The 23905-nt window shown below is 41.6% G+C and overlaps 1 protein-coding gene across 1 annotated transcript in view; it reads right to left on the bottom strand.

Annotated features, from left to right (window-relative positions):
* The window catches only part of TTC17 (tetratricopeptide repeat domain 17), a gene marked incomplete at its 5' end in the record, with an annotated part of 128678 nt that overhangs the window by 13913 nt on the left and 90860 nt on the right, over window positions 1-23905 (bottom strand). Inside the window, 3 exons of the mRNA XM_010856285.1 lie at window positions 15551-15634; window positions 16556-16715; window positions 18816-18936. Of these exons, the coding sequence (XP_010854587.1) occupies window positions 15551-15634; window positions 16556-16715; window positions 18816-18936 (365 nt within the window). The remainder of the gene's footprint in view (window positions 1-15550; window positions 15635-16555; window positions 16716-18815; window positions 18937-23905) is intronic.

Consider the following 23905-nt stretch of genomic DNA (forward strand, 5'->3'; position numbering starts at 1 on the left):
CAGAGGATGAGATGGCTGGATGGTATCACCGACTCAATGGACAAGAGTTTGGGTGAACTCTGGGAGTTGGTGATGGACAGGGAGGCCTGGCGTGCTGTGATTCATGGGGTCGCAAAGAGTCGGACACGACTGAGTGACTGAACTGATGAGAAACATTTAGTCACATTCCTCTATAGGTAATCTGTCCTTTCTGTCTCCATGAGGGCAGAGATCTTTGCCTGCCCTCTTAATTTTTCTTCACTGATTTATGCCAAGCCCTTGAAAAGTATTTTGCACAAAGCAGGCCTTTGCTACATATTTGTTGAATGAATGGCTGCTGTTATATTTCTTAAGCTATTTTCTTTCCAATGCATATCCAAAATTGTACAATCTTCTTTGTGAAGTTCTGGCTGAACACTGCAAACCACATTTCTCCTTTGATAGCGGGCTTCTTGTTAAGTTCTGCAAATGTGTGCTAGGCAACTGGAAGGAGAGAAGGAGTGGGACTTTTTCTCTCAGTTGGCATTTTGTTTCAGTTGGTCATTCTGGCAGCACTTTGGGGGCAGCACTTCCAGATCCAGTGGCCAGCCCGTGTTCCCTCCTCCAAAGCATGAACTCTAGCTCACCCAGAGTTCTTGCCTGTGAACTCTAGATTTCAGAAACCCCAAGGGCTTGCCTTCCCATTCCCTACAGTGCATATCTCTGATTTACCTAAGTGCTTCTTTTTCTCTTTTTCAGGCCTCCACCACAATGTACAGTCATGTCTCAGAGATATTGCTTGGTTACAGACCTCCACAACAAATATTGCAAAAGCGAGTCACACAAACCTTTTGGTTTCCCAGTACATACAGAAGTTATGTTCGCATTCAATACTATAGTCTGTTATGCGTGCAGTAGCCCTGTGTCTAGAAAACTATGTGCTGTTGTGTCAGTCGTTCAGTCGTTTGTGACCCCGTGGACTGGAGCCCACCAGGCTCCTCTGTCCATGGAATTCTCCAAGCAATACTGGAGTGGGTTGCCATGCCCTTCTCCAGGGTATCTTCCTGACCCAGGGATGGAACCCAGGTCTCGTGCAGGCAGATTCTTAACCATTTGAGCTACCCAGGAAGCCCTAAAAAAAAACACCCAACAAACTATGTACATACCTTCATTAAAAATACTTCCTTGCTAAAAAATGCTAACAATCAGCTGAACCTCCAGTGAGTGGTAACAGTAACATCAAAAATCACTGGTCACGGATCACCATAACAGAAGTAGTAATGAAAAGGTTCAAAGTATTGTGAGAATTACCAAAATGTGACACAGAGAAAGTGAAAATCACACCAATAGATTTGCTCAAGACAGGGTTGCCACAAACCTTCAATTTGCAAAAAATGCAGCATCTGCCAAGCACAATAAAGCGAAGTGCAATAAAACAAGGTCTGCCTATCATCAGTTCTCTAAATTAAATTTGGTTTTTGAAATATGTAATGTTGTTTCTGTTTTCCTGACGTGATCCTGACTGAAACAGATGCTCTTAAGATATCTTTCGTCTTTGCCATAATGCATCTTGGCGTGGATTTCTTTTTATTTACCCAGCTTGGGATACCTGGTGCCTCCTGAATCTGTTGATTTGCTTACTTCCTCATCTTTATAATACTCCAGGTAATTTTTTACATAAAGCTTGCAATTCACTGATTATTTGTGGCTAAATCTATCTAACTCATCCACTGGGTATATGACTTAATTACTTACACAAATATATTTTTAGTTTAAGATGTATGTAATTTTTAAAAATTTGCCTACTCATTTTTTGATATGCCATTTCTTTGCTCACCTTTGTGATTACACCTTTTAGGTGTTTTATAATGAAAATTTTCAAATGCATATACAAATAAAGGAAACAGTATAATGAACTCCATGTGCTCACCACCTAGATTTGAAATTTACCAACAACTCATGGCCATACTCACGTACACAAAGTAGTGGCTGTCCCGTGGAATACATTTGGGAGTACTGCCGTCTCTTCAGTTTTTTGGAATACTCTGAGAGGGGTAAGTATTAACTTTTCTTTGTACGTTTGATAGAACTGCCCTGTGAAGCCGTCTAGTCCTGGACTTTTATTTTTTGTAGTTTCTTGATTACTGATTCAATTTTAATACTAGTAGTTGGTCTGTTCGGATTATCTATTTCTTCCTGATTGAGTCGTGGAAAAGTGTATGTTTCTAGAAATTTATCCATTTCTTCTAGGTTATCCAATTTCTTGGCATATAACTGTTCATAGTATTCTCTATTTTTCTTTATTTTCATAGTATTCTCTTATGACTATTTCTGTGATATGTTTTAATTTCTCCTCTTTCATTTTTTATATTATTTGGATCCTTCTCTTTTATCCTTGATGACCCTGGATAAAGTCTTAATCACTTTTATCTTTTCAAAAAAAACCAGCTCTTGGTTTCTCTGATCTTTTCTATTGTTTTGTTTGGTCTCTACGGACTTCCCTGGTGGCTCAGACGGTAAAGCATCTGCCTACAATGCGGGAGACCCAGGTTCGATCCCTGGGTTGGGAAGATCCTCTGGAGAAGGAAACAGCAACCCACTCCAGTACTCTTGCCTGGAAAATCCCATGGATGGAGGAGCGCTGTAGGCTGCAGTCCATGGGGTTGCAAAGAGTTGGACACGACTGGGTGACTTCACTTCACTTCTTCTCCTACCTTTACTATTTCCTAACTTCTTCTTCAGTTCAGTTCAGTTGCTCAGTCATGTCTGACTCTTTGTGACCCCATGAATCGCAGCACACCAGACCTCCCTGTCCATCACCAACTCCCAGAGTTTACCCAAACTCATGTCCATCAAGTCGGTGATGCCATCCAGCCGTCTCATCCTCTGTCGTCCCCTTCTCCTCCTGCCCCCAATCCCTCCCAGCATCAGAGTCTTTTTCAATGAGTCAACTCTTCACATGAGGTGGCCAAAGTATTGGAGTTTCAGCTTCAGCATCAGTCCTTCCAATGAACACCCAGGACTGATCTCCTTTAGGATGGACTGGTTGGATCTCCTTGCAGTCCAAGGGACCCTCAAGAGTCTTCTCCAACACCACAGTTCAAAAGCATCAATTCTCCGGGGCTCAGCTTTCTTCACAGTCCAACTCTCACATCCATACATGACCACAGGAAAAACCATAGCCTTGACTAGATGGACCTTTGTTGGCAAAGTAATGTCTCTGCTTTTGAATATGCTATCTAGGTTGGTCATAACTTTCCTTCCAATGAGTAAGCATCTTCTAATTTCATGGCTGCAATCACCATCTGCAGCAATTTTGGAGCCCCAAAAAATAATGTCTGACACTGTTTCCACTTTCCCTATCTATTTCCCATGAAGTGATGGGACCAGATGCCATGATCTTAGTTTTCTGAATGTTGAGCTTTAAGCCAACTTTTTCACTCTCCTCTTTCACTTCCATCAAGAGGCTCTTTAGTTCCTCTTCACTTTCTGCCATAAGGGTGTTGTCATCTGCATATCTGAGGTTATTGATATTTCTCCTGGCAATCTTGATTCCATCTTGTGCTTCTTCCAGCTCAGCATTTCTCATGATGTACTCTGCATATAAGTTAAATAAACAGGGTGACAATATACAGCTTTGATGTACTCCTTTTTCTATTTGGAACCAGTCTGTTGTTCCATGTCCACTTCTAACTTGTTTCCTGACCTGCATACAGGTTTCTCAAGAGGCAGGTCAGGTGGTCTGGTATTCCCATCTCTTTCAGAATTTTCCACAGTTTATTGTCATCCACACAGTCAAAGGCTTTGGCATAGTCAATAAAGCAGAAATCGATGTTTTTCTGGAACTCTCTTGCTTTTTCCATGATCCAGCGGATGTTGGATATTTGCTCTCTGGTTCCTCTGCCTTTTCTAAAACCAGCTTGAACATCAGGAAGTTCACGGTTCACATATTGCTGAACCCTGGCTTGGGGAATTTTGAGCATTACTTTACTAGCGTGTGAGATGAGTCCAATTGTGCGGTAGTTTGAGCATTCTTTGGCATTGCCTTTCTTTGGGATTGGAATGAAAACTGACCTTTTCCAGTCCTGTGGCCACTGCTGAGTTTTCCAAATTTGCTGGCATATTGAATGCAGCACTTTCATAGCATCATCGTTCAGGATTTGAAATAGCTCAACTGGCTCTGTTTTTCTTTTTCTTTCCCAGGCAAGAATGCTGGAGTAGGTTGCCATATCCTTCTCCAGGGGATCTTCCTGACCCAGGGGTGGAACCTGTGTCTCCTGCATTGCAGGAAGATTCTTTATCACTGAGCCACCAGGGAAGCCCTGTTTCTTTTGCTAATTCCTTTAGATGGTAGGTTATGTTGTTTCAGATTTTCTTTGTTTCTTGAGGTATGCCTGCATTGCTACAAAATTCCCTCTTGTGACTGTTATTGTTGTGTCCTAAAGACTTTGGAAAGTTGTTTATTTTCATTTGTCTCAATGGATTTTCTGATCTCCTCTTTGATTTCTTCATTGACCTGTTGGTTTTTAAGTATCATGCTGTTAAGTCTCCATGTTTCTGTTTTTCCCATTTTTCTTTTGTAACTGATCTCTAGTTTTCATACTGTTGTGGTCAGATAAGATGCTTGATATAATTTCTATGCTCCTAAATTTCCTGGGCCTAGTTTTGTGTCCTAGCATGTGGTCCATTCGGGACAGCAGTCCATGTGCACCTGAAAACAGTGTGGATTCTGCTGTGTGGGGATGGAACGTGTGTGTGTGTGTGTGTGTGTGTGTGTGTGTGTTGCTCAGTTGTGTCCAACTCTTGCAACCCCACAGGCCGGAGACCATCAGGCCCCTCTGTCCATGGAATTCTCCAGGCAAGAATACTGGAGTGGGTAGCCATTTCCTTCTCCAGAGGATTTTCTCGATCCAGGGATTGAACCTGGGTCTCCTGCAATTCAGGCAGATTCTTTTCCATCTAAGCCACCAGGGAAGCCTGGAATGTCCTATAGATACCTATTAAAGCCAAGTGGTCTAATGTCATTTAAGGCCACTGTTTCCTTATGGATTTTCTGTCTGGATGATTAGTTTGTCCACTGATGTAAGTGGGGTATTAAAGTCCCCATTATTATTTCAGTTCAGTTCAGTTCAGTCGCTCAGTCATGTCCGACTCTTTGCGACCCCATGAATCGCAGCACGCCAGGCCTCCCTGTCCATCACCAACTCCCGGAGTTCACTCAGACTCATGTCCATCGAGTCGGTGATGCCATCCAGCCATCTCATCCTCTGTCATCCCCTTCTCCTCCTGCCCCCAATCCCTCCCAGCATCAGGGTCTTTTCCAGTGAGTCAACTCTTCGCATGAGGTGGCCAAAGTACTGAAGTTTCAGCTTTAGCATCATTTCTTCCAAAGAAATCCCAGGGCTGATCTCCTTCAGAATGGACTGGTTGGATCTCCCTGCAGTCCAAGGGACTCTCAAGAGTCTTCTCTAACACCACAGTTCAAAAGCATCGATTCTTCAGCGCTCAGACTTCTTCACAGTCCAACTCTCATATCCATACATGATCACAGGAAAAACCATGTCAATCTTTAGGTCTTCTAATATTTGCTTTATATATTTAAGTGTTCCTGTATTGAGTGCATTTATGTTTGTGAATATTATATCCTCTTCTTGTATTGATCTCTTTATCATTACATAATGCCCTTCTTTGTCTTTTATTATAGACTTTGTTTTAAAGAGGAAAAGTATCTAAAGACCACAATCTGGGTACTGAGGGTGCTTACTAATACTGGGCTAGTCACAGATTCTAGTCTTTCAGCAAAATAAAGCCAGCATATGTGTAAATGTATCAATTAAGTATATCAGGAGTTCTTACTGACACTTTCAGTTTAAGACTAAAGATGTTTACATCATTGTTCTCACATCTCTATGTTCTCTCACCCATATTCAAAATTCCAGTTTCCAAATCACCAACAAAATTACTCATTTACTTTGCAGTACATACAGCTATAATCCCAAAAGAATAACATTATTAGCAACAGTACTACTGAAAACAGTATAAGGTTTTCCTTTGTTCTTAGGGTAAATTTCATTAGGGATGCACACCCAAATAACTGTGTTTTAAAGTCACTTGGAATAGCTCCTCTTGATGTGGTTCTACTACCAATGGACTGCATAGTTATGCTTAATTTTAATTTTAATTAGGAATTACCTTATTTAAAAATTTTTGTAATTATGCAAAATATTTGGTTTCAAAGTAAAAAAACGTTGATTCAAGGAAAGCTAGCTTTGTTTCCTGTCTTTTCTATCCTATTTCTATCTTTCTTCCATGGGACAGCATTTAAAATTTTTTTTTCAAAGTTAGTCTTTTCATTTGAAAATACGTTTCTTTTTACAAATATTCTCCCTCCCTACAACTTGCTATTTTAAAAAGATATAAGTAGTAATCTGAGGTATAGTTTTTTTCTATTGTTCTTTTTTTCACTTGCTGTATTCTGGAGATTATTTAATATAAGTTTATAGAGATTGTCCTCATTCATTTTGACAGCTGCAGAAGCCTCCACTGTGGATTTCACACACAGTGAACAACCATAGTGGACTGTTTATTCAGTCAACTCCCTACTACTGGGCATTTGGATTGTTTTTTGCTCACTAATACAAGTCAGGCTACAATCAACAGTCTTACGCATAGGTATTTTTGTCAGATAATTTTTTTGCCATTGTATTTTTAGGAAATATTCCTAAAAGTAGGACTGCTGGATGAATGGGTAATGAATGCATAATCCTGCTAGATAAATAATTTGCTAGGCATCTATTTCCTTTCAGGTTATTCTATTTTGCATTTCTCCCAACCGTGTATGACAGTGCCAGTTTCCCCAAGGTCACACCAAGGGTATCCTAACAAACTTCTGAATTTTTGCCAAACAGAGGCAAGAAATATCTCAGTCTAATTTTGTTCTTTTTCTAGCTTTTTGGGATAGAAGCATAGATCACTAATTTCAGCCTGTTTTTTTAAAGTTAATATATCCATTAGTTTGTACGGCTACAAACTTGCCTCAAGCATTGCTTTAGCTACATCCCACAAGTTTTGATATACAAAATCTTTATTGTCATTCATTTAAAAACATTTTCTAATTTTGCTTTCTTCACCAAATTGTGAGTTATTCAGAAAGTGAAAGTGTTAGTTGCTCAGTCGTGACCAATTCTTTGTGACCCCGTGGACTGCAGCCCAACAGGCTCCTCTGTCCATGGAATTCTTTAAGCAAGAATACTGGATCGGGTAGCCATTCCCTTCTCCAGGGGGATCTTCTTGACCCAGGGATTGAACCTGAGTTTCCTGCACTGCCAGCAGATTCTTCACCATCTTGAGCCACCAGGGAGAGGTACACTATTAATCTCACCAAAATCACTGGGAATTTTCTATCCTTATTTTTTTTTCTGATCTTTTTCTCTAGGTTAATTCCATTATGGTTGGAAAATAAACTCTAAATTATTTCAATGGTTTAATATTTAACTGAGGCTTAATTTATGATTCAGCTTGTGATCAGTATGGTAAATGTTCCACATAAATTTTTAAAATAGGAATTTTGTCACAGTTGAATGTGGCATGATAGAAATATCAGTTATGTCAAGTATGTATAGTCGCAAGATGTTCTATATCATATTTTTTGTCTGCTTAGTTCTGTCACCTATTAAGAGGTATGTTAAAGTTTATTTTGATCATGGATTCATTGCTCCCTTTACATCTGTCGATGTTTAATGTCTGTCTATATCATGTGAAACTATGACACTGGTTCTGTATAGATACACAATTTTCAATATTCTGGTGGACTGACCACTTTATCATTATGAATTGTCTTTATCTATAGAGTAACGCTTCCTGCCTTAAATTCTACATTGTCTGTTATTAGCATAGTTACAACAGCTTTCTTTTGATGAGTATTTATTTGATGTTATCTTTTTTCCATCTGTTTAATTTCAGCTGTTTTGTATCTTATTACAGGTGTGTTATCTGCAAACAGCATATAATTGGGTTCAACATTTTAACCTAGTCTGAGATGAGCACTCTAATTGAGGTATGTAATCCTTTTGTATTATTTACTGTGATCACTGATAAACTGGGTTTATTGCTATCACCTTACTATTTGCATTCTATTTCACCCACCTGTTTTATATTCCTTTGTCTTCCTTGCCTCCTTTATGAATTAATCAAATGTTTTTTATTCCATTTTCCCTTAATTATACATTCTTTAACTGTTCTTTTAGTGATTAGCTAAAAGTACAACATGCATATTTGATTTATTACAGACTAAAAATATAAATTATTGCTTCAATTTTATTACTTTCCTGTACTGCTAAACCCTAATATTTTGTCCATGTGTATTCATGGGAAATGAATCTTGTGTTTTCAGCTGTGTACCCCTGGAAACTTAATAAAGGCAGAATGTCACCCATGTTACTAGGCAACACTGCTTATGGTAAAGATGACCTGACTCTGAACTGCCAGTGGACTGCGATGACCTGGTAGAAAGACCCAGCTCTGAGTCTTCCCCTGTGTGACATTTCCTGTCCCTAGTTAGAACTCTTGGACTCTAGGCTACAGGACTGTTACAAGAGGCATTGGTTCTTACATGGAACTTGAGACTTCCAGGCTAGGATGGTTCCCACACTCGCCCATGTGGTCCTGATCCCTTATCCCTGAGCTGTCAACTCAGGGGTTGGAGTAGAGAACAGTCCCCAGGACTGCTGTCAGAGAGCTATGGGAACTCTTGGAGAAATACATGAAAAGCTGCCCTGCTGGCTTGCTATGTGTTCTGTATTCTCCAGAGTGAAAGCAAGACAACTGCTCTACTGGGTTGTGCAAACTATGAAGTATCTGTTGAGCTGGGCTTCAAACAAGAGGCAGGGTGCATTGCAGAGCAGTAGCATCAATGAAACAGACTTTCATATCCTTGGTTCAATGGCCAAAGCACCATGAAACAAATGGAACGGGAGGGAGATGCTGGGAAGACTGAAGCCTCAGTGGGGGCTGACTTTCTCAGAGACTGATGGCAAAGGCTCGACACTGTGTGACGGGATAAATCTTCCCCTTGTAGGAATGGATGAAAGCTGCAGACAAACTTATGGTAAGAGAAAACATCCCAGTTTCCATGAAATGGGAGCTGACCAGAAACCTGGCTGAAAATGGGCTGACTGGCAAGAATCATATTCCCGTGGTGTAGCTGATGCATTTGAGCCAAAGGCGGCATTGATGCCTGACAAGGGGTGGGCAGGAGACAAGCACAGGTACTCAGGACTCCATGTGTGTGACTAGGTCTGGATCAGACAAGGGGTGGAGCAGCTTGGCTCTGACCCAAGTTGGGCTGGCTGGGGATCCAACCAGCACAAAGTAGTGCTCACAAGCCACCACCTAAAGAACTGGGGACAAAAACGGGAGAACTACCTCTGCACTAGCCCACAAGGTCAAACAGGACGGCGTGGCAACCTGGCAAGCAAACAGACCGCAACGGCAATGGCGGCAGCGTGCTGTGCGTCTGGCACCGCAGGCGAGACCTCGACGGAGGCCACCACGCGAGAGTAACCTCGGCTGCAAGCTGGGCAGCTTTTTGAGGGGTCTGCAAGTGAACCCTAAAATGGAGTCTGACCAGTGTCATCTGCTGACATTTACTGACAATTATGGTAATGCAAACTAAAAACTCTCTAAAGAGACAACTACAGATGGGCTTTTCAAGAAATAATAAAGGACAATGACTAAGTATTTTAAAACCTGAAGCAGAGAGGATATGGCGATCCTTGTTCTTTTGTGAAAGGTAAATGGGAAAAGCGTGCTTTTGCTTTGTTATCACTGCCATTTTCTAGGTGTGATCCTCAGATCAGCAACATCACCCAGAGTCACCTGGGAACTTATGAGAAATGTAAATTATCAAGCCCAACCCTAGACTTACTAAATCAGTAAGTGAAGTCATAGAAGCCTAGCAATATGTCTTAACAAGTCCTCCAGGTGACTGCAGTGTACCCTAAAGTCTGAGATCTACTGTGCTAAAAAGCTAATAAGGTCATGGTTGGTCTGTGAGCCTATAATGAAATCTCATGTTGGATTTACCTTCTAGCCCCATTTCTCTGAAGACCTAATAAAGGAGAAATGTTAGCTGTCACCAGGCAAGACAGCTTACAGTAAAAATGACCTTGGTAAACCGTAACTGGACTGGTGAGACTGGAAAAAACTGGAGGCAGAAATGGCAACCCACTCCAGTATTCTTGCCTGGGAAATCCCATGGACAAAGGAGCCTGGTGGGTTACAGTCCACAGGTCACAAAGAGTCGGACACAACTGAGTGACTGCACATGCATATGCGTGCACGTTCCCAACAGCCTTATCAGCTTATCACAAGGTTCTAATCTTTGGATGAAGGTCAAACGCCCCATGACCTTCAGCCAGATTCTGCATACTGGGAAAGGCATCATTTAAAGGGCTGTGTCTATCCCAGATAAAAGGACCATTACCAGATGCTCTTAACTAGCTCATGCACAGTGAAACTAAAGCGACTCGTCTCTTGAATCCATGTTTCTCACCTAAGAAGAGTCTCTGCTCCGAACTGGTCTAGAGTAAGGACTACTGACCCCAAACGCAGACCCACACTAGGATGAGAGGACAACAGCAATGGGAGGCAGCTGACCCAACCAGCTGGACCTGTGCGATCAATCCCACTAAAAGAACTGTTTACCAAATGTGTGTCTCTCTATCAACACTGAAAGTTATTGTTTTACTTCTAACCATACTGTTGCCCTCAATGTTTAGGATGGTAAGAAAATTCTCAAGTGAAGTCGTCACCGAGAATTATGAATTATCTTAACCACTTGTGACATGTTTCACTGCAAGTCTACTGCTAAAATTTTATAATTATAAACTTTTAAAATTGTACTTCAGTGTAATTGGTAAAATGTATAGCCTATAGATACTTTTCCATTAGAAAAAAGAAAAAGATGGGGAACAACTCCAAGCACCTGGTGGGAAGCCACAGCTGGGAGCCTCTAGGCACCATGGCTCTTGTGGGTAACGTGTCCCTTTCTACTGCTCCGTGCATGTGGGGCTGTTACAAAAGATACTGGTTCTCATATGGAGCCCAGAGCATTTAAGTCAGGGCAGGCCTCACTTTTAACCATTTGACTTGTTCCCTTGCACCTGAAGAGTCACTTGGCAGGAAAGAAGGGTGGGCAGAGAATGGCCCTGGCCTAGGTGCGTGCCTATTCTGGAGGCACGAGCCTGCTGCTGCTGTGGTGCCCTGGCCCCTTATCCTTCTGAGTGAAGCCCATGCCAAGTGAGGCCAATTACATGAGTATGAAATGTCTAACTGGATCTAAGACCATCTACAGCGGTCAGTGTAATTCCTCTCTGCCTTTCGTACTGCTGTTGCTATGAACTGTAACCTCAGAAGACAGTACTGTTATTATTTTGTATCAACATACTTATTTACATATACCTTAATATTTACTCTTGTTGTTTTCTTTGCTTTTTTCTGTTTTTTTTTCTGAGTTTCTACCTGGAATAGTTTTCCTTCTGCCTGAAAAAAATCCCTTCAGGATTTTTAGTGCAAGTCTGTTGATTACATGTATCTTTCAGTTTCTGGTGGTCTAAAACCTTTATCTAAACTTCATTTAAAAAAATCAAGGTATAATATAAATAGAAATGCTCAGACCTTAGGTATAACATTCAGTTTTGACTATTACTTAAAAACACAGAAAACATTCAATAGTCCAGAAAGTCCTTTCAAGCTGCTTCCCAATCAACCCCTTCCCCTGACAAAGCAATTCACTCTTCTGATTTCTACGACCAGAGGTTAATTTTGCCTGTTCTAGGATTTCGTATAGTTGGGATCATACACTATACATTTTTTTGTGTCCAGTGACTTAATAGCACAATATTTCTGAGATTCATCAATATGGATGCAGGATCTTTCTTGTAGAATAGTATCCACTGTATAAATATAACCCTGATTATCTATTCTCCTATTGATGGGTATCTGTTTCCAGGTTTTTGGCTGTTATAAATAAATCTGCTGTGAACATTTTTTAACAAGTATTTTGTGGACATAGTTTTCATGGGGTTTCTCTGGTGGCTCAGACAGTAAAGAATACGCCTGCAGTGCAGGAGACCCGGGTTCAATCTCTGGGTCAGGAAGATCCCCTGGATAATGGAATGGCTACTCCTTCCAGTATTCCTGCCTGGAGAATCAGAGGAGCATGGACTTGCAGAGTCAGACATGACTGAGTGACTAACACTTTCACTTTTGATTAAGTACCAAGCAGTAAAATACTGGATCATATATGCCTAGCTTTTTAATAAGCTATCTGACTGTCTTCCAAATAACTACTATTTTATATTCTCACTAGCAATGTATCAGAGTTCTGGTTGCTCCATATCATCTCAAATTATCAAATTTTTTCCTCATTTTAGCCCTTCTCTGTTTCTTGCTTCAAGCTTTTTTTTAAAAAAATAAGAGTACAGCTGTATCTGCTGTCCTTTTTTATTGTTTGTATGATGTATTCTTCATCTTTGTATTTTCAACCTGTGTCCTAATATTTGAAGAGTTTCTCTTATAAGCAGCATATAGTTGGATTTAAAAAAATCCATTCCATACAAAATGCTTTAATTATAAATCTTTTCTGAAGTGAACTAATGATATACTTATCTACTATTTTACTATCTGTGGTCTATTTTTATGTACTTTTTACCTTTCTTAATTTTCTTTGGATTAATCAAATGTTTTACATTATTTCATTCTCCTTCCACTGAATTACACTTTAGAACCATTTTTAGTAGTTAGCCTGGAACTTAAAACACACATTCTTATTACAGTCCAATGCAAACTTTCTTTTATGACTTGGCCGATACCAATTAAAACTTGGAACTTTTAAACTCCATTTATTTTTCTGCCATCGTTTATGCTACCACGAATTTTAGTTATATATAAAGGTGAAGCTCCTCAGAGCAGTGCACTTATCATTTTGTACAATTAGTCTTCATTTATATTTTCTTTCCAGTGTCCTTCTTTCCTTCTGGCATGTCCATATTTCTGTCTGGGATCATTTTTCTGAACTCCCTTTAATTTTTATTTCAGTGCAAGCCTACTGGTGCCAAGGTCTCTGAATTTTTATTGAACACCTATCTATTTCATTTTAATTTCTAAAGAATATTTTTGCTGGAAAAGAATTCTAGGTTTGCAGTTTTCTTTTTTAGTACCTTAAAGATGTCATTGCAATGGCTTCTAGTTTTTATCATTTCCACTGAGAAGCTGTCGGTTTTATTGCTGCTCCTTTTGAAAGGCACTGTGGTGGATTAAAGATCCATCGTTAAAGATGGGCCGTAGTCTTTGCGCTACCAGCAGGTGAAGGATATCTCCTTTGCCCTGGGACTTGCTTTGACGGATGGCACTCGTAAAGGCGCTGCTGTTCCAGCTCTCTGCATGGATTCTGAAAGGCCTGGATGCTTTTGCTCTCAGTCTCTTGGAGCCCTGAGACACCAGGTAAAAAGGTCCAGCTTCTCTGCTGGAGAGTCTGCTTGGAGAGAGACAATGTATAGCTGTGTCTCATCTATTCCAATCACTCCAGATTCTTTGGTGGCCAGCCCCAGTTGAGACTCCGTATGTCTGTAGTTGCATGGATGATTCCAAGTCAGATCAGAAGGAAGTCCAGCTCAGGTTGTAGGGTCTTGAGCAAATAATAGTTTTGTTTTAAGCCACTCAATTCTGGTCTAATTTATTAAGCAAAAAAGGTAACTGAAAACAATATCTGGTATCAAGAACAGACTGCTGCCATAACAGAAACTTAGAGCATGCTGACAGTACTCTGGGAAATGGGTTCAGGATATTGCTGAAGGAACAGCAACAAGACCATTAATGAAGGCTGGAAGAGCACTGAGGAAACTGCTCCTGCAGGCTGGAGGAGAGGCATCATCTACTGGCAAAACCAACAGGGAGGTTCTATGTGGAGTATAGGAAAATACCTAATGATGTTGCGGATCTGGCTAGGGAGGCTTTGAGGAAGAATGCAGAAAGTGACGAATGGTTTTTTAAACATCACCCATAGTAAAGCATTAAAAGAGGAGAACTAAACAAGGAACTGCACAGTTTCCAAGCAGAATTTAGAGAAAATGCTTCCAAACTGGGACTTGCAGGGTTAGAAAATGAAACTTTCTCATCTCAATTACTAGCTTCTCCGGTCAGCACAAGGTTTTGACAAAAAAAAAAAAAAAGCAAATCCAGATGCTACCAGTAAAACTATGGCCTCAGGATCAAGATCACATCAAAAACACAGCAGTAGGACCCTGTGTTACTAACACCTCAGGAAGATCTGCGTGTTGAGTTAAGTCTTGCAGACTGTCAGACAAAAGGCATCTAAGAATCTTAAAGGTATTGTCCTGGACTCATGTTTGAAGCAGCTGCTGCTAAGTCACTTCAGTTGTGTCTGACTCTGTGTGACCCCATGGACGGCAGCCTACCAGGCTCCCCCGTCCCTGGGAATCTCCAGGCAAGAACACTGGAGTGGGTTGCCATTTCCTTCTCCAATGCATGAAAGTGAAGTCAGTCGTGTCTGACTCTCAGCGCCCCTATGGACTGCAGCCTACCAGGCTCCTCCATCCATAGATTTTCCAGGCAAGAGTACTGGAGTGGGGTGCCATTGCCTTCTCCGGTTTGAAGCAGAGAGGGGCCTTATTGAAGAGATCTGTGGGCGTGACTTTTGCCTCTTGGAATGGCTTCTAATCTGAAAGTCCACAAAGTTTTACAAAGTTGTGCCAAGGCAGCAGGCTGAGAAAGCTCTTCAGCTGCAAATACAGGACACTTCTAAGGAAAAGGAAAGGCAGCCTCTAGAGGAGAGCTGAGAATGAGAATAGGAAACCACCCCCAGGGAACCAAAACAGGCCCTAATCAAGGCGTATTTCCTACCCTGGAACTGGGGGAACTGGTGACAACTGGCCATGTGAATTTCAGAACTGCATGGAACAGTGATGGCTGTGTGCACTTCCTCCCCTTTAAACTGACGTGATTACCCTTCCCTACCATACTGCCACGGCCATACTGGAAGCTGGGTAGACTCTCTTAATCACTGTTATATCACCTCCTCAATATCATATAATAAGTGGATAGATTCTTACCCATAAAGTAAGAAAACAAAGTTTTGCAAATATTCTGTATTCTGTTTCATGACTTCAGAAAAAAGATACTTCAAGATATGGTTCCCACCCACCATCCAAACTACCAAATATTCTTTATTCACCGGAAGATGAACCTTTGACTTATTTCTCACACCTGGATTCCAAAGTTCTTAGTAGCATCACCTGAATCTATCCATGGTAGACTAAAAACGAGAAAACTGACCACATAAATTTAAGCACAGAAAGTAAACAGAGCAGCAAAAAAGAATAGTAACCACGTAATGGAAAAAGTCACAGAAAAATGATTAGAATATTCTTCTGTGTGGGGTTACTTCATGTCATCCTTTTAGTTACCAAGTGCTAAATAACTAACCGAAGAGGTTAGGGCCACTTAATGGCAAATGATCTGGAAAAGTTAGAAAGTGGATAACGGTTTACAGCTTTCCTACAGAGTGACTTACCTTTTCCAAAACTTTGGCAATTCGGGTGCCAATTTGTTCAAGTGACTGTTGTGGATATTGGTCTTTGCCAAGATTCTGCAACACCTGGTTCAGGGAAGGAGATGACAGGTTAGAGGAATGACGGTGAGGGGAGGTCTGACGACGCTGCGGACGCCCAGCTGGGCACTGTGCCGTGGGTGCAGGCTGTATCTGGGGGCGCCTGCTGTGGTCCTGTTGGTAAGGCATAGTGTGGAAGACACACTGAAGGCCATCACCATCCCCTCTCCCTCTCTCGCTTAACACAGGTTACAGGCAAGTAGAACACATCCGTTACAGCATTACAAGAAGCAGAGTACAGAAAGAAAACAAAAAGCACTTGTGACTCTATCACCCAGACACAACCACTGTCAGGATCGCTTATGTATCTTTCAGGTATTTTTCTATGTACACGTGTATCATTACTCTCACAGACTGTATACTATGCGATCACACTGCAAACTATCACCTCCATTTTCACACAATATAGTCAACAGCTTTCATGTCAATAAATATACTTCTCATGCATCTTTCTTAATGGCTCTTATTGTACACCAGCTTATATCTACACCAACACTTACTGAACACATCCTCTACTGCTGGATATTTGTGGCATGCTTTCTGATTATTCTTCTATGTACACTCTTTGCTAGATATACGCTGGGTCTGCCCTCCTTCCCTCCCTTCTTAAGAATGTCAACAGGAGCATTAACTGTCCCAAATATTTCTCACAAAGAGCCTCTGTCCAGTGACAAGCAGAATGCTACCCATCTGGAGGAATGAATCAGAATTATCATTTTCTGGTCATAAAAAAACCATATGTTCGGTCACAGGGCCTGAAAGAAATCAGGCTTTTCCTAAAGCCATCTAGACAACAGCCATCTGAAAAAGGCAAAAAAACCTGGCCTGGCCACTTGCGCTTTCGCTATCAGCTGCATCATAACTGTACGGCAAAAACTGCAGACTGGCTGAATACAGCCGAGCACTCACCTCTGTTAACTGGCTCTCTCCCGTGTAGTGTAGGCTGGCTCGGTTGGAAACCCCCTGCAAGTGGTCCAGGGTGTGCATGCTCGTGGGGAGATTGCCATTGCAAACAGGTTCCATCGCTGGCTGCTGTATTGGAGTGGCAAAGTCTATGTGTTCCGTGATGCTGAAAAATGCAGAGGACCACCTTAGCCATAGAAAAGTGGGTGGGGACAAAGTATTAATCATTAGCTGACCATAACTGCGATATATAAATAGAACTATCTGGCACCACAGAATCTCAAAATGGAAGCAATTTCCGGAGCTACTTAGTCCGGCCTCTCACTTTATAGGTACAAGGACTCCAGTGCTCTACTGACTGTTTGCTGACCGTATGAGTAGAGGCTGTGCCCTCGGTCAGAGCAGCAGCATTGGGATCTGAGTCCTGAACTCAGTCTTTTCTCAAGCTGCCTTCTTTCTACGCATCAAGGTGTCTGATTTCCTCACTGCTGCTTGCCACTTTTTCTCACTGGGGAGGTTTGAAACCAGGTAGGTTTTCTTCTAGGGTTTCTTTTCCAGGGTACAGACAGTGATAAATAACCAGAAGTGGTTCCTGTCTTTCATTTTCCCTCTATGCACAGAGGCATACTTGTCCCCACAGGAAAAGCTCCCCTAAAGTTTAGACCGTAAATGTTACACAGATCCAGCTATTCATTGTATCCACGTATAAGATGTAAGCACGTCCCTTCATGGCTTCAAAGTGGTCATTTTCCTGCTATATACTGGCCAAATATTTTACACTATCATATATACTGGTGTGGCAATTTGACACTGGCAAATTTTGCTTCTAGCTACTTAAAAAAGTTGACCATATATTAATATGTAAACATTCATTCATTATTGATTCAGACTCTGTCACATGTCAGGTATCAGAGTTACAATAATTAACCAAACATCCCCTGTCCCCACTGTTACGATGCTCACTGTCTGGTGACAGTCAGTCATTACAGATGTGATGAGCTATAAAAGATAAAACACAGCTGTGTCAGTTTCCTAGAGGGGTGCACATTGCCTCTGTGCTGATGGAGGAGGGAGGGAGGTCATGAAGGATTTCCTGAGGAGGAAAGATGTTAAGACCAGAAGGAGGAATATGAATTAAGCAGGTAGGGAGAAGATGCTGAGAACACCACCAGAGGCAAAGGCAGCACCACATGTGAAGGCCTCGCAGGAGGGAGAGCAGAGCTGAAGATGGAAAGACATGTGGGGAGCAGATCATGAAGGGCTCTGTGGGCCACTGTAAACAGCAATATTTACAAGTTGTTAGAGCATTTTAAGAATTATTTGACTTCTGAGGAACAATTCTGAGTACTATGGAGAGAATGGATTGAGGAGGTGCAAGAATGAATAAAGCAGCAACAGGGATGAAGAAAAGCAAGTAGTTTTGAAAAACACTCCAAGGGTAAAAGTGACAAGAACGGGTAACAGGCTGGACTGGAGGGGTGAGGGTGACTCCTAGGGTTCGGGCCTAAGCACTTCTGGGAGCTATTTACTAAGAACAAGAAATAGAAAACAAACAGAACAAAGATTTTTTTGGGGAAAGGAGAATGGACAAGAAAATGGTGAGTTTAGTCTTCCTGAGCTTGAGGTACTGGAGAGAGAGCTAGGCAGAGAGGCCAACTGGAGAGACAAGGGATTTGAAGAAAGGTCTGGTCTGGAGATTCAGATTTGGGACTGTCAACGTATCAGTGACAGAAGTTTTGGACTTTGACTAGGAATGATTTTAAAATAAGGTTTAGTGGTAAATCTTGGGGAACTGCAATGCTTAAAAGGTAAAATAAAAAGAGGCCAACAAAAGAATGAGCATCCAGGGAGGAAAAAGCAGTTACCAGAGAGGCGGCCCTGCCTGCTTGTGTCCTGGTAGGTGCTCACAGATGTGGACTTGCTCTGACTCCCTTTTTAGGCACATGATGCCAGCGAGGTTTTGTGCTTTAATGGAGAGAGCCAGTCTTTAATTTAAACTACGTCCTCTGTGACTGGATCGACAGAACGCAGGGCAGAAGGCACAGAGAGGAGGGCACCCAGACGGTGTCGGGGCCACGAGCTGAGTCCGTTCCAGGCATCCTCTGAACCACCAACCCCAGCAAGGATGACTCCATGGCAGCTGCTGACAAAGAAGGGCATCCCTAAAGCCAGCTGACAAGGAAGGGCATCCCTAAAGTCAGCTGGGGCCCAGTGGGATCGCTGGTACACAGATGCCATGAAAGCGGGAGAGCTTTAAGATACTCACTCAATGTTTTTTGAAGAAACTGCAAGCCAGGTACTCACGATGGCTGTCAGCTCTACCCAGCGCAGCTTGAGGCACTCGTCCGGGCTGGGCCACCCCAGACTCTGGTAGTCACGCTTTTTTCCTGGAAGGAAAGTACATTATCTGTCAACACAATGGCAAAGACCCAAAGACACATACAGTGCCTTACGCCCTGGTGGTTACTTCACTCAGACTGGTGTATCGCAGGTGCCAGTCATCCTTCTAGTCTAGAATTTCCACCACTTACACAACGAACAAAAGTCTTTGTCATTCGCAGCGATGGGAGTAACTGTCATCATTGAGGAAAGCCTTGTTTTCAAAGATAAGATGATGAAGTAAAAATGAATGAGTCCTTCACTGGATTTAAGACTGAGATGAGGGTTAAAATACTTTTCAGTATTAACATTTTACCAAACTTAATTTCACCTTTCTACACTTTGATTCTCTAAAGACAACTCTAGGTCAGGAGAAGCCTACAAGTCTAAAGCAGATTTCTTAACCCGGCACTGCTGACACTGAGAGGATGTCTCACAGCATCCCCAGCCTCTACACACCAGAGGTGAGCGGGACCTTCCCTGAGGCATGACACCAACAGTGTCTCCAGATACCGTCGGGTGTTCCCTGGGAGGGCAACGCCACTCCTGGCGGAGAACCCCTGTTGTAAAGGAAAGCAGTACGATGCAGAATGATGATGGCAATGAAAGGTTATTTATTTCCAGTGCACTTACTGTGCTGTGTGTCAGGTCCTGTGCTAAATGCTTCTCCTCTGTAACCTCAGGAGGCAGGTTTTAATCCTTGTTTCTCGAATGAGAAAATGGAGGCTCAAGGGAAATCAACTGATCTGCCCAGGGTCACCAGCCACTAGGTGGCAGCACTGCGATTCAGATCCAGGTCTGCTCGACTATAACGCGCACGCTACCAGTCATGCTATTTAAAGCTTTCCTGGGCCTTTAAGGCTCTGTTTACTGATACCCTTCAAAGGTACCACCTTTTGGGTGTAGGCTCTTTACTTAGATAAACCCCCAAGAAAAGAGCAGAGCTAAGTCTTATCTGGGAAGGATTCTTCTGAAAAATTCCAATGGAATGGATAGGAAGGAAAACTTTGGTAATGTATAGCTCTTTTTACACTGTAGGAATTTACCAACAATAGAAAACTTTTAAGAGAGAGGCAGGGGCTTTAGATTTAGATTTTAATAAAAGAGAAAAAAAAAGTTTGGAAGAGTTTCAAATGAACCCTGTTTAAATAAATACCAAGAGAATTAAACCATAAATTTCACAATACAACTTATTTTCCCTTTCTGTTTAAGAAATTCGCTTGGAAAATATTTTGTTGTTGTCCAGTTGCTCAGTCATGTTTGACTCTCTGCAGCCCCACAGACTGCAACACGCAAGGCTTCCCTGTCCTTCACCATCTCCTGGAGCGTGCCCAAACTCATGTCCACTGAGCCAGTGATGCCATATTTATTGAGCAGCTATTATATGGGAGTGGGAACTGTATTAAGACACTAGGGATACAGAGAGGAACAATAAAAGGGCCTGCCCTTGAGCTCACAGTCTAGCGAGGAAGGTAAACACAAATTATTGGAGCACAACAGGGTAAGTGCCACAGTGAGGGCAGAGAGCAGCTGGACAGAGGAGAAAGAGAGAGCAGCTGGACAGAGGAGAAAGAGAGCAGCTGGACAGAGGAGAAAGAGAGAGCAGCTGGACAGAGGAGAAAGAGAGAGCAGCTGGACAGAGAAAGAAGCTGATGCTGCCTGAACGCACCAAGGAAGAGATGGCACTGGAGTTTGAGGTTTAAGGATGAGTAACATCTTAGCACCACGGAGGTGGCAGCAGTGCATCCTAGGTGGAGGGAAGAGCATGCGCAAAAACAAGGAGGTAAAACAAGAGCATGATTGGTTCAGGGAATGGTGCTGAAGGGGAGACAGAGGCTGGGTTGTAAATGGTCTTGTGCACCACCCTAGAAAGTGTGGTCTTCACGCTGCAGGCACTGGGGAGCCTTTGAGCCCATCTCTCGCCACACTGTTCTCAAGGATGTCATAAGACACTCTGTTAAGTGCTTTGCTTAAATCCAGTTATGTTATGTATATGGCACTTCCCTGGTGTTCTAGTCTAGCAGGCCTCACCAAAGTGGGAAATAAAGTCAGTTATGCATTATCAGTTTTATTAATTCTTAGAAAATCTACAACGACCCTTAATGATCTCTGAGACTCTTCCCCCATGGGCTCACAAAGGACTGGTTTAATAATTTGCTTTACCACCACGTCAGGATTTATCACAAATCTCATCACTTGGCAGTGGACAAAATCTGTACTTGGTTGAAAACCGGGATACTGAACCTCTGCAGTCTTCTCTTACCTCTTCCACACTAGAACTCTGGACATGAGTGAAAGTAAATAGTTTTATGATCTTCTTTGCAAGTATATTCAGTGCCCTACCCAGCCCCACCTATTTGAATCCACTTAAAACTGCCTAAGTGCTCTCCTATCCTCTCAACCATACTGAGCTTTAATTTTCACTTTTACAAGAAATTTTTAGTTTGTTTTTGTAAAAGTAATATAGGCTTATTTTAAGAAATTTAAAAAACGGAATGATCATTTATGACGTTTTAGTGTAAAATTGAGGTACCTTCAATATATGCTACTTTATAAAGTGCTTTTGTTCACTTACTAAATTACAGACACCTTGGTTGCAAGTACAGGGCAAGAACACGCTGTAGTTTACTTAGGCAACTGTCATCATTTAGGTATTTTTCAGATTTTTATTATGATAAGCAGCGTGATGATCAGTATCTTTATATGTCTATCTGTTGCACTTATAAGATTCAGTTCAGTTCAGTTCAGTCGCACAGTCGTGTCCGACTCTTTTCGACCCCATGAATTGCAGCACGCCAGGCCTCCCTGTCCATCACCAACTCCCGGAGTTCACTCAGACTCACGTCCATCGAGTCGGTGATGCCATCCAGCCATCTCATCCTCTGTCGTCCCCTTCTCCTCCTGCCCCCAATCCCTCCCAGCATCAGAGTCTTTTCCAATGAGTCAACTCTTCGCATGAGGTGGCCAAAGTACTGGAGTTTCAGCTTCAGCATCATTCCTTCCAAAGAACACCCAGGGCTGATCTCCTTCAGAATGGACTGGCTGGATCTCCTTGCAGTCCAAGGGACTCTCAAGAGTCTTCTCCAACACCACAGTTCAAAAGCATCAATTCTTGGGCACTCAGCCTTCTTCACGGTCCAACTCTCACATCTATACATGACCACTGGAAAAACCATAGCCTTGACTAGACGGACCTTTGTTGGCAAAGTAATGTCTCTGCTTTTCAATATGCTTATAAGATTATTTAGGGTAAATTACTAGAAGTAGAGCTGTTGGTATATTTAAAAATTTTCTGACGTATCTAGTCAAACTATCCCCAAATTCATTTTACTAAATCTCACCGTGTATTACACAAAGACAGTCTGACAAGCAGAACTGGCATGTTACATTTTACGTCTGCATTTCCTTGTCTGCTCGAGACGCTAAACATGTTACCATGCTAAGCGGCCATGTGTGTTTATGTGTGTGAGTGTGTTTTGTGTATTTGGTGAACTGCCTATGTACCGTGCACATATTTTACTGAAATGCTGTTATTTTTTTCTATTGATTTGGAGGCGCTCCTTAAATGACACTGATATCCTTTGCTTATCATGTATTCTGTAAAAATATATAAATATTCTGCAAAAAATACTGTTTCAATTCTTTGTCTATTTTGTAGTGCTTTCTGATGCCAGAATTACTTTTTTCTTTTTCTCTGTGCTTTAGAAAGTCCTTTTTCACCTCCGAAGTATATAACTACCCATTTAAATTTCCTCTTTAATGTATTTATCACGTTTACTATTTAAACCACTGGAAGTCTCACTGCTATGGCGTGTTTTGTAGTTTGAGTATCTTTTCCCTCGCTACTGCACAGACTTATCAGAGTACGTGCCACTTTCTCCCATAATCTGCTAACACACGCTATCTTCCTTAAACAGTAAAACTACTTCATATTTCAACTCCAGTCATGCCAAAACGTCCTTTTTGGTGTCCTTAGTATTTTTGTCAAGTCACAGATCATTCTGAGATTTAGCTAAGATTACCTTATTCCTTATATTTTATTATGTGTTCTCTGCTTTCAGCTTTGGTAAATACAATTTAAATTACACACATTTTCATGAAGTTATCTTGAATTGTCAAATCTAACACAGTGAAAATATCCTTTTAAAAAAGGAGAAAAAAAAATAGAGAGGAGAATTTTCTTTTCTTTTTTTTTAAAGAAATTCTACCACCACTGTTTCACTGCTGGAAAAGAAAGTCAACTGGACTCATGGCAATGGCCCTGAACCTGGAGTCCAAAGACAGACTTTGGGATAACTATGAACCCTAAAAGTACACGCCAAATTTTGATGTATTTTTTTTTCCTGGGGAGTAGTTCCAAAATATTATCTAATACTTAAAGAGCTATCTAACACATAAAAAATTACTGGATAGTATTTATCAAGCCCTATGTGTTCAGTCTTTCCTATGGGAAAGACCTAGAGATCTCTTCAAGAAAATTACAGATACCAAGGGAACATTTCATGCAAAGATGGGCTCGATAAAAGATAGAAATGGTATGGACCTAACAGAAGCAGAAGATATTAAAAAGAGGTGGCAAGAATACACAGAACTGTACAAAAAAGATCTTTAAGACCAAGATAATCTTGATGGTGTGATCACTCACCTAGAGCCAGACATCCTGGAATGTGAAGTCAAGTGGGCCTTAAAAAGCATCACTACGGACAAAGCCAGTGGAGGGGATGGAATTCCAGTTGAGCTATTTCAAATCTTAGATGATGATGCTATGAAAGTGCTGCACTCAATATGCCAGCAAACTTGGAAAACTCAGCAGTGGCCACAGGACTGGAAAAGGTCAGTTTTCATTCCAATCCCAAAGAAAGGCAATGCCAAAGAATGCTCAAACTACCGCACAATTGCACTCATCTCACATGCTAGTAAAGTAATGCTCAAAATTCTCCAAGCCAGGCTTCAGCAATACGTGAACCGTGAACTTCC

Source organism: Bison bison, unplaced genomic scaffold (assembly GCF_000754665.1).
Source record: "Bison bison bison isolate TAMUID 2011002044 unplaced genomic scaffold, Bison_UMD1.0 scf7180017854252, whole genome shotgun sequence".
Taxonomy (NCBI): Eukaryota; Metazoa; Chordata; class Mammalia; order Artiodactyla; family Bovidae; genus Bison; species Bison bison.